Below are 11,363 nucleotides of genomic sequence, written 5' to 3'. Positions count from 1 at the left end.
GTGTCCGCCATTATTTTTAACGCATTTTCTGTAATCTTCATCTAACTTTAACAAAGCATTGCAAATAAACTCAGGATGTTCATTTAAAGAATCAATACTTGTTTGGATCCTTTCTCTTAAAATCTCAAAATTTTTAATTCTTTCTTTATTATTTACAACTTTCGCATGTAAAGTTTTTCTTTTTTTATAATAAAACTAGTAGGCGCTACCTAAATATACGGATCAACCCTGCACATACATATGTATGTACGTGGCAAATAAAAAAACTCGTGGTGAGAGTTGCGCTCATGAACATGTCAGTACTAGTTCCAGTGTCAGGGGCGTTAGTTGAAAATTCCCGTATCGTAGGTACAACTACATCTCTGAACCCATTATTTAAATATGCGTATTTTAAAGATTTAGTTGCATGTTTTTCAACAATTTCCAATTTAAAACTGTAAATTTCGTTAAATTCACAAGATTCTCTCGAAGAAAGTCGATATCAGCACTAATTCATATTATGTTAGTACTGCCGGACCTCATTAAAATATGGGATAAAATAAAAACCGTGTTTCCTTCGTTGCATACACATTATTAAATATATTTGAGAATTGTGGCAGCGTCTGTTTCTTCAAAACTCCTTCTTCAAAGTCCTTTCGTTATACTTATCGATATAGCGCAACAAAATCAATATTAAGTATCGATTGTTATGTCGATATCGATATTATCAATAAATCGATATTGTGTCATCCGCAGTCACGTTTCTAATGTCAGTGTTTCTGTTTTACAGCTGTCTGTGTCCTTTGTCCAAGCCTTTTTCGTTTTTCACCAAAGAAGTGTTTTTTGTTCCTGATTTATTCAATATTTTTACTTAATATCCAGTTTTCCTATTTTCTGCAATTACAGAACTTTGTCAAGGCCAGGGGAAAACGAATTGTAAGTATTGTTCTACCCCCAATAATATGTATTTGATCAGTGTGTTTCGTTTTTCCATAATGTTCCCACATACAAGCTCATGTTTTCTAATTAGGTTTTTTCTAGTGTCCCCCAAAATTTTATTTAAACTAATATTAACAGTTTCTCTATGTCTAGGTGCATTCTCAATACCTAGACACCCTTCCTAGAAACCATTTATAAAAAAAAATTACCAACATTTTAACAAATATTCCATATTTTCTCTGACTCATACCTAATGAGGTGGTCAATTGGTTACTGACATTCCTTCCAAGTCCGACTGATAAAGTAAAGTTTAAAATCAGTGCATTGTGCTCTGTGTGGACTGTTAACATTTTTAGGTAAATATTTGGTTTCTCATAACAAAACCCAACACCGGAAAAAGTGTAGTGTTCTCAAGATTCAAGAAAGCTAAAGTTTAAATTGAGCATATTGTAAGCCTTACTTGAACAAACAGGCCTTCAATGTAATATTTCTTAAGACTGATAAGACTCTCTATAAGACTCATTTAGGTATTTTTGATAAAAAATGAGTCATTTTTATCTCAATGATTACATATTAGTCTGCATTATAATACAAGGCTTTACCTTACATATTACTCACTACTTATTTTCAAGTGTTCCTTTTATGCATAATGATGTCATCCTTGATAAACTTATAGTGAAATTAAACATGTATGTACCTGTATGTAGTGTATGTTTTGGATACAAATCGGAATTGAGTGTTTCTCTTATAAACATTAAATAGGTATACAGAACTTTCCTAATCTTTGAATCTTTACTTCAAGTTCTATTTGGTTCTGGTGTGTTTCTTAATTTATAATTCTGAAAGTCAATGGTGTTTGAGCTTGGAGAACAAATGACCCAGAAAATGATATATTAAGAAATTTAAAAGAAGTGCCTTGCTTAAGTTTTTTTACATGACACAGCTGTGTTTATTTAATATTGTGTGTCCTATTTTGTACTGTGATGAGTAGAATATTCCTAGGAAATGACTTCAAAATAACCTATCAGAACAATGCTAGCGTATAGGAGACATAAACTCACAATGTCATTCCCCAGGAAATGTCCTACTCTCCAGAGTACAGTTTCAGGGCCATGGTTTAGCTACATATAAAAAATCTTTGTAAATATCTCTGCATTTGTAGATCTTTTTGGAAAGGATGATGTTGATTGCATAGATCACTCATGCTAGTCCATCAATATGATTGGTTGAAAGTCAGCCGATAGGGTTCAATCCTTTCCAAATCATCATTTTCAAAAAGGTTTTCTTGACAAATGTGTTATGTATTTTGTTTTACGGATAGTTTGGTTTATGAAATGTTGTTCAATAGTCATTAGGTAGCCCTGACCAAACCAATATTATATCGAAATTTTTAATTCAAAATTTCTCATTGCCAATACTGAAATTGTGTAAAAAAAGTGTTGTGACAGTGTCCAATGCTTCCACAAATCGGAGTGGCATTCTGGCCTTAAAGCATGAGCTGCTAAAGTAAGTATTTATGTACTTACTTCAATTACATCACTTTTTGGCTCATTTATTCTCCTAAGCTCCACTAACTCTTCCACTTAACATCGATTTGTTTCAGAGATAGACAGCCTTAAGCGATGACCATGGACGACGGTTCGCCGGTAACAACAATCATTTTACCTGTTCTAATACGCCACATTCTTTCCCAAATGGAGAAACGCGATATGGTCGCCTCACAAACATTAAGGGCCGCGTTTGCAAAGGCTGAAAATGCCCACCCGGGGCTGTCGCTCGATTTTGTGCAAGGATTGCTGAAGCAAGCCCATTTGGAAGTGAACATGAACGAGAGCATTCTGAGGCTTCAAGGCTCCGTTGCTGATACAGACGAATATAAACTAAATAGGTCTGAAGACGCATTTCAAGAACTGAATAGGAAATCGGCGGCTTTGAAGAAAATTTTGAGCAGAATTCCCGATGAAATTTCTGATAGGAAGAAATTTCTTGAAACGATTAAAGAGATCGCCAGTGCCATTAAGAAGTTGCTGGACGCGGTTAATGAAGTGTATGGCTTTATACCCGGCCCTAATGGGAAGCAGGCTTTAGAACAGAAAAAGAGGGAGTTTGTAAAGTATTCGAAAAAGTTCAGTAATACATTGAAGGATTACTTCAAAGAGGGGCACGCTAATTCGGTGTTTGTTAGCGCACTTTTTCTGATCCACCAAACAAACATGATCATTGCCACTGTTAAAAGCAAATGTGAATAGAGTTGTTAATAATCATTGTTTGAGGTAATTTAATAGCATGGTGACTGATTTTTGAAATCCACAGTTTAACTCCCTTTTGGTTCTATAGCTCTATATAAGAAGAGGTCAACGTTGTAATTATTTTGATTTTTTCAAATGATTTCCGTCCCAATAGAGAAAACTACTGTTATATCTCTTTATTGTTAAATGTTGAATGAAAAGGTAATTGCCGTGGTGGTCTTTTCTTGAGTTTAGAAACTGGAATTGCACTGATTAAGAAAAAGGATACGTTAATGTTATTTGATTCAAACAAAAGTATAAGGGTGACAAGGTGGTTGAATATGCATGTAAGTATTACTTGTAGAAGAATAAGGGCTATAAAAATATGTTGCTTATAGGGAAATAATAAATAGCGATTCCCCTTGTGCGTAAATATTAGTATTGAGTCTACTTTATGATGAGTAACCTGATTTAACCCGTTTACAAAATGATTATGTCTAGTTGGGACGTTAATTAAATTAATGAATAAGTGTACTTTTTAATAAAAAATATTTTAAAGTTTTTTTTTATTTTACCAAAACCACTCCCATAATCCTTTTTGGAAGCTGAATTGAAACCTTTAAGAGTTGTTATTTATGTGTAGAAAAATATCAATATCGCACTGTACGAGGTCAAATTAATTTGCAATTCGCACATAAAGAAGCTGTGATGTTCATATGTATAAAAACGAAAAACGAGTCCTGGTGAAGGTTATGCATCGTTTTTTGGCTGAACAATAAGAGTGTATCAATAAACACATATAAACGGTTTAAGATTTGTCAGCTGCACTGAAGGCCTTCAACAACAGTGTTATTGCTATACTGTTATTGCAAACAGTAAATACTGTATCCAATGCCTAATGATCAGAGCACTAAAGTGTGTCGTTTTTTAAAATTTATATTATAGGTAGTGGATCAAAACTATGAATGAATTAGACAAAAAATTGGCCGAACTGGCTCTCCTAAATAAAACAGAATTGCCGCCGAACCCGCACCTGAAGAAAATCGCCCCGGCCGTTCCGCCTAAACCAAAAAAGCAGCAACCATTGGTGAGTGTTTCGCTACTGTGATACGTGCGACGCGTTAATCTTAATACTGTGTCCAGGTTCCTCAATCATATCCTCTAAAGCAAACGTTGGAACCGAGTTATTCCTCCCGTTTACAGTCTAATCAGTTTTACTCGAATTTACCTCCAAGTAATCAGGCTCTGTATTCGAATGCCCCTGCACAGTCTCTCGCCAATAGCAGCTATAAGTCTCTGCCGGGAAGCAATTACTCTAATTTGCCTCCTAGTAAAGAAGATAAGTTTTCCAGGAGTCCTTCAGCTTTGAGTAACAATTCACTTGCTAGAAGCACTGCTAGCTATGGCAGCGGATACGCATCAAAAAATATCAGGTAATATGGTAATTAATATGAAATACTGCCTAATGACATACAATGTTTATCTAGTAATACCTCAACTCTTGGTAGTACACCACAACCGTACCACCCGTCCAAATCGGAAGTAACTTATAGCAACATTCAAATGACACAGCCTCGTAAAAACGATGGTTTGATATACAGTAACCTGACCCACCCTCCTTCCCGTGAAACCGCGGTCTATAGTAACCTTCCCACAGGCCCTGGAGGCTACTCTAACGGTGGTAAGTACTACTCGAGTCCAAATGAAAAGGTATTGATAAGCGATATGGTTAGAAGACTTGCCGCCCCCGCCGCCGCCTTTGGATATGTCCGCAGGAATGGCGGATTATGCCCCTTGTACCGTGAACACGAACTTGCCACCCCCACCCGATGACTTGCTGCCACCACCATCCCCTGTCAGTTCTAGCTACAGTGAGCTGCGCAGAGCCACTCAGCCAGTGGATTTTAACAATTATAGCATGGGTTCGCAGGTACTCTTCTTAATCACTATTTTTAAAGCATAGGTAACCTTATTGATTTTATTATAGGCATCTTCCACGTATGAATCAATCTACGAACCGATAAATCCCAGACCGCCTAGTCAAATGTCAAGTAGATCTAATTATTCTTTGTATGCACCCTATAGCGGCTCGAGCAGTACTTTGACAGGTTAATCTTGAGGGTTTGACAGTCAATTAAATGTAATTTGCAAATTTTCCCATCAGGGCCTAGCCAATCGGCGAGCAGAATTGGCCTGAATAAGGAACAGGAAGTTGATAGTTTGACTGATATGTTGGTGCAGGGCATGGGTGATGCCCCTCCGGAAATTGATCAAGAGGATGTCTACGGGTTGTGCATCAAGTGCGGGGAGAAGGTAATTAAATCTAATGACAGAGTCGCTATTAACTTTGTGTTTCCCCAGATTGTAGGAGAAAATAGCGGTTGCACTGCAATGGATCAGCTGTATCATATCAAGTGTTTTACCTGCCATCATTGCGCCATAAACCTTCAAGGGAAACCCTTTTACGCCTTGGACGGGTATCCCCACTGTGCCGAGGATTATTTGGTTAGTCATTGGTCACATACGGCACGTGTAACTGTTTGAAATTTGTATCGGAAATAACGTCACCTTCCGTTTTAATCTATTAGAAGGGTAGCGTCTCATTAAGCAGAAATCCACAAATAGTTGCACCACTGTTGACTGTGCTGAACCCAGCCATTGCTTAAGGCTGACTCAAAAATGGGTGTTAATTACCGTTTTAGAATACATTAGAGAAGTGTTGCGTATGCCAGAAACCGATACTTGATCGAATTCTGAGGGCCACGGGAAAGCCGTACCATCCCTCCTGTTTCTGTTGCGTGGTTTGCGGCAAAAGCTTGGACGGAATTCCGTTCACGGTGGATGCAACTAATAGGGTGCATTGCATAGAAGACTTTCACAAGTAAGTGTAGTTTTAGAAAATTAAATATAATTTTACGAAAACAAAAATTTGGCATTTTTTGTTGTTTAAAGCTGAGTTTATAGATTCACGTAATGTATCGTTAGTTAACATCTAAACACCACAGTTCTATTGTTATAGGCTTTCATTCCTTCGATTCTATACAATTTTACATTATGTCTACGTTATCTGTAAGTCCTGTTAAAGAGTAAAGAGTTATCAACAAAAAAGATAATTGAAATTGATGCACCCATTGTTAAATTTAGTATTTCTTCGATATCATCTTAAGAACTGGGGTGTTAAAAGTCTTCATTTCATAATTTTGTGCGTTTAGAATCTTTGCTCCGAAGTGTTGGGTGTGCCGGCAACCAATAATGCCAGAACCGGGCGAAGAGGAGACCGTCCGGGTGGTGGCTTTAGATCACAGCTTCCACATCCAATGTTACAAATGCGAGGTAAGAATCTTTCATTTTAGCCTTGAGCATCCCTAATGATAAAATCTCAAACATTTTCCATTATTTATAATATCAGCCAGGGTTGTTACGTTTAAAACGATTTGATTTTAAACTATTTTTACTTTGAAGGTACAATTACAGTGGTCATTTATCTATTACATTTTATTGCAAGTGAATCTCCTTCCCATCTGAAAAGTCATAATATTCCTTTTTAAAACAGGATTCTTTCAGCTGCAAATCACATTTCGAACATTGGCGACTTTAATGTCGCAAGAGTGCTAAGCTCACGATGAATTGTAAAATACGGTTAAATCAATAAATTTAAGATTGATTCAACTCAATTTCAGCATGAATTTCATTATTTTAGTAACGCATAAGAAGACTCTATAGCCAAGAACTGGTTGGTCGTAACTCATGTTCAATTACTGATTATACGAATCAAAGCTGAACGGATAGTCAAAATATCTGTCGGCGTAATGACATATTCATTCGATATTATTTAAAAAATCCAGGAAAATTATAAGAAAAAATTGTGTTCGATTAACAATATCGTCTTGGCCATATTTTCAATTTCATTGTAAATTGTGCTTTTGTCCAAGTTAGTGTTTTGTTTTCAAATCAAAAATTACCTCCAAACCTTGAAATAAACACAGTAAGTTGGTTTTGATTTTTATTCTTTTCATCCAATTAAAATATGGTACTTTAGTATAAATTTAACTGGAATTAATGACTTTAATCGAGCTCGTTTATCTAGATATTTCTTCCTGTTTTAAACTTGTGGTCAAGTCCTTATTTATTTTTTTAATGCTTATTATATATCTTCTTAAGGATTGTGGCCTCGTTCTATCTTCCGAAGCTGAAGGAAGGGGATGTTATCCTCTCGATGGGCATGTTCTCTGCAAAAGTTGTAACGCGAAAAGGGTCCAAGAGCTCACTAATCACATGACCACCGAGCTGTAAGTAAGAGTCCTATTTTGTCATTACACTACTAGTGGTCAGTAATAGGTAAGGTTCTTGAAGCAGACAATGAGGTTATATACTGTCTTTTTGTTGCAATACTAGTATCAATAATCAATAGTACATACTTAGACAACAGACTGTCGGTTGTCAATGTAGAGAAGAAAAAATTAAAGAAATCAATAATTTTTTGGACACCGTATACTTGACCGCCGGATCGTAATGTACGTACAGCGAGCATTATGTCGCTTTCCATTCCGTTCTGCAAAGATATATAATGTGTCTCAGAAATAAATACCGTAAGTGTAGGGGCGAATAGATTTTGACCAAATATGTAAAAAATCGTGATAAACATAGGTTTGCAAACAGTTCGTCGCTTAGGTACAATTTAATGAGGGTTCTTAAGTAAATCTAATTTAAAAAATTAAATCAAACTAACGGTTTTAACGATCTAAATTAGGAATAAAAAATTCAGATCTATTTCGCACAAGAAATTTAAAAATTTGTTTGTTGATTCACGTCCTTAGGACATTCAGGGCTACGTGACTCATGTTATTAGATATTTTTTAACACAAAAAAATAACACTTGACTGTACGGAAAAACTCGAATAACATTATTTTGAATAAGACAGAGAGTCCAACAGATTTTCGTTAAAAACTGTGGCGTACCACTTTTTTTCAGATATATCCAGTAACACGGTGGCGCGCAAGTCATTGCCGGAATTAAAAATACTTTTTGCTCGATAAATATGCATCTTTTATAGCTGTAGATAATTACATTTTTTCATTAAAATGTCTAGAGTCATTTTGAAGGCAAATTTGCATTTGCGAATTCACGTTTATCGCGATTTTCTTCATAGTGGGTCAGCTTATTTGCCCCCGTATTTACGTTACTTATTTCTACGATATCCTGCGGAATGCACGTGGAAGATTGATGTGGCGAACGACAACCGACCATCGGAGTGACTCGTGCATCCCAAAGCGGTTTGCACGTAACATATGAAAATAGTTCCGCAATACGATACGGAAATCAGGTGGCTGTGATGACGTAGTAATCCTGCGGCGTAAACACGTTTTAAGGTTGGTATATATGGCCTACCTTTATACCTACAGTATCGACCAAAATCCTTGTAATTTTTCAAAGTTCGCATAAATTAAAAATTTGATGAATATTATCAAGTTTTTTTCTGTCATCAAGTCTGTTAACAAAGATACATTTTAACCATAACAAAATTAAAAAAAAAGCTTCTTACAAAACTTTATGTTTATGAGAAAAAATTCAATAATTGGAAAAAATTATTGGAACCTAATTAATTTAATAGAAAATCTTATTGTTAGATTAGGAACTAGAAAAGCTTTAGTATTTGGTGTGATATCCCTTTGCCTCGATAGCTTTTGCTATCCCCAGGCATTGATTCCAATAATTCTTCAATTAATCGTCGATCAACTTGATGTCAGGCTTGTACGAACCTTTCGACCAGTTCATTTCCATTTATAATGGACTTCCTGTTCGGATCATACGATCTACAAGGTCCCATAAATTCTCTATTGGATTTAAATCTGGACTTGTTGAATTGACTGAATTGTTGAAAAATAAGTAGTAATATATGTATCAAGAAGTTAAACCAAAATGGCCAAGAAAATAATAAATAAATGTTAAATAATGCTTTTAAATTATAACAAACAAGTTGCAAGCATTTTGTCCAACACGAAAGGATGATTTTTTTTTCTAGGAAAGGATGCAAACAACAAAATGTTAATACTATATTTTTGCCGAATGATAATAGGGCATTTCTGCTTTAATAGGTTTGTTTATTTTAGAACAGGGCTATCTAGTTAAAAGCGCAATTTTCCAAATTCCAAGTATTTTGGCCAATACTGTAGGCATATACACTATCATTCATAAGTATTTGCTCATCTTAAAAAATATGCTAAACGCCAGTTTGGATGAAAATATTGCAATGAAATCTATTTTTGATTTAAAAACATGAACATTTATATTTTTAGAATAAAACTAAGAATGAGATACTTTCAAGTTAAATTTTAGATTTGTCGGTATGATCGCCTTGATGTCGAATCACAGCGGCACATAATTTTGGCATTCTGTTTAGTCATTTTAGAAGTGTTTCGCTGGTGATTTCAGATCACGCTTCTTTCAACAAGCTCCAGAGCGTTTCCGTTGATGTTGGACACATTGTTCTGATTTTCCGATCTAGCTCTTCCCACAGTAATTCTATTGGGTCGAGATCGGTCGATTGCGGTGGCCAAATCATTAAATTAAGCTTATTTTCCTTCTTCTGTGCCTCTAAATATCCACGACAAATTTGCGAGGAATGTTTAGGGTCATTATCGTGTTGGAAAATAAATTTGGACCTAAAAATTTCGTTCTCAGATGATATTTATTGTTGCAAAATATTGTTTTTTCTTGATTATTCCTTCCACTCTGTAAAGTTTCCAAATGGAAGCTTCTCCAAAGCACCTCCAGACCATCACTGACCCTCCCCCATGTTTAACCGACGACACCAAATATTGCTCACAATTAATACAACGTTCGCCCGATTTTCTGCGACAAAACCGGACGCTTTGACGCAAATGCTTCGAATTTGGATTCGTCGCTCCATAACAGTTTTTTCCATTCTTTATGCAACTTCGCCCACTGTAATCTTTTCTGTCTATTTGATTTTCTGAAGAATGGTTTTTTGGCAGCGATTTTTTCATTAAGGTCATTTTCTGCTAGTCACCGTTTGGCCATGGTGATATTGATGGGATTGTCACGAGGTAAGTTTACGATTGCAGCGATTTCCGGAGCCATGAGTCGTCTATTTCTTTTGGATGGGATTACCATATCCTTATCGTTCACTACAGTGGTCACCCTTAGTTTTCCACATCGTTTTTTTAAGGGACACGGGATGAAGATTTAAACAAAATTTCACGTGGTAATCGATAGTTCGGCCTGATATTTTTAATGCCCTAATATTAAGTGGGAGTTCTCTATTCTTAGGCATGATTTTTAAATTTTAATAAAAAATACCAAAAAGTTTGATTAAGAAAATCACGTCTGTCCTTTAGATGATTTAACGCCCAACTGAGAGGAGCCCAATAAAGGAAAAAATATGAGTGATTAGTTAAAAATTGCATAAGTACGAATGCCAACACATAGCTTAGTAAAAAAGGCGAAAATAAAGTACGCTAATCATATTTAAATTTTTTTAGAACCACTTCAGTTGCTCAAAATAGACAATTTTCTTTGTTATAGAAGTCAAAATTATAGCCTTAGCCAGATACAACTAGAAGATAATTTCAAGATTGAATTTTGAATTATCTACATCGAACTATCGCTTGCTTGAAGATATTGTATCCTCAGTTTTGTTGATCCAAAATATAACGGTGGGCAAATATTTAGAGACGGTAGTGTACATAGTCCATATTTGCCTTCGAATAATGAGGTTCACAATTTATTTACTTCCAATATGAAATTGGATTGAGATATATAACCCCATTCACTATATCCACAATGTTAGGATAATCCGGACTCAAAATGCATTTATTGCAATTTTAAACATTTCCAATTGAAAAGTAATTTTGTTGGTTTTTGATTAGTTTCGTCAGTATTTAAGGAATATGATTATATACAGAACGGCTTATTCAATTGTGATTTTCCAATTAAGAATAATTAAGTATTATACTTTTAGCTACTATAGTATGTTAGTAACAATTATTTTTTTAAAAACATGCATGTATTTTCGTTGAAAATGGCTTTAAGCGAAGTTTATGTTATTCCCTGAAAGTAGCTTTCGCCATTATAACCTTTAGTCCTCTAGTATTAGCGATTTTATAATCATCTGCATTACTATTGTTTGTGATTTATGATATTGAATGTGCCAATAAACCAAGATGATCATGACGTGTAGATTCACAATTGATAAA

At 35.3% G+C, this 11,363-nt stretch overlaps 2 protein-coding genes across 3 annotated transcripts; both read left to right on the top strand.

Annotated features, from left to right (window-relative positions):
- The first annotated feature begins 762 nt into the window (after nucleotides 1-762).
- On the top strand, nucleotides 763-11,339 carry Zyx (lipoma-preferred partner zyxin). Of its 2 annotated transcripts, none has more exons than XM_066400673.1 (11): nucleotides 763-915; nucleotides 4,092-4,233; nucleotides 4,290-4,579; nucleotides 4,634-4,827; nucleotides 4,883-5,076; nucleotides 5,134-5,254; nucleotides 5,311-5,459; nucleotides 5,508-5,651; nucleotides 5,849-6,027; nucleotides 6,359-6,479; nucleotides 7,308-11,339. In XM_066400673.1, the coding sequence occupies exons 2-11, from the start codon at nucleotides 4,108-4,110 to the stop codon at nucleotides 7,437-7,439; spliced, it is 1,650 nt and encodes a 549-aa protein (XP_066256770.1). In that variant the 5' UTR covers nucleotides 763-915; nucleotides 4,092-4,107; the 3' UTR covers nucleotides 7,440-11,339. The 2 variants fall into 2 exon arrangements, with proteins under 2 accessions (XP_066256770.1, XP_066256761.1); XM_066400664.1 differs by having other exon boundaries at nucleotides 4,880-5,076.
- Nucleotides 1,553-3,704, top strand: Ccm3 (programmed cell death protein 10 Ccm3). Its single transcript, XM_066400687.1, has 2 exons — nucleotides 1,553-1,680; nucleotides 2,522-3,704. Exon 2 carries the CDS (start codon nucleotides 2,541-2,543, stop codon nucleotides 3,165-3,167), a length of 627 nt encoding a protein of 208 aa, XP_066256784.1. The 5' UTR covers nucleotides 1,553-1,680; nucleotides 2,522-2,540; the 3' UTR covers nucleotides 3,168-3,704.
- Nucleotides 11,340-11,363: the final 24 nt, after the last annotated feature.

Source organism: Euwallacea similis, chromosome 2 (assembly GCF_039881205.1).
Source record: "Euwallacea similis isolate ESF13 chromosome 2, ESF131.1, whole genome shotgun sequence".
Lineage (NCBI taxonomy): Eukaryota > Metazoa > Arthropoda > Insecta > Coleoptera > Curculionidae > Euwallacea > Euwallacea similis.
This window is presented reverse-complemented; position numbering and strand designations above follow the sequence as displayed.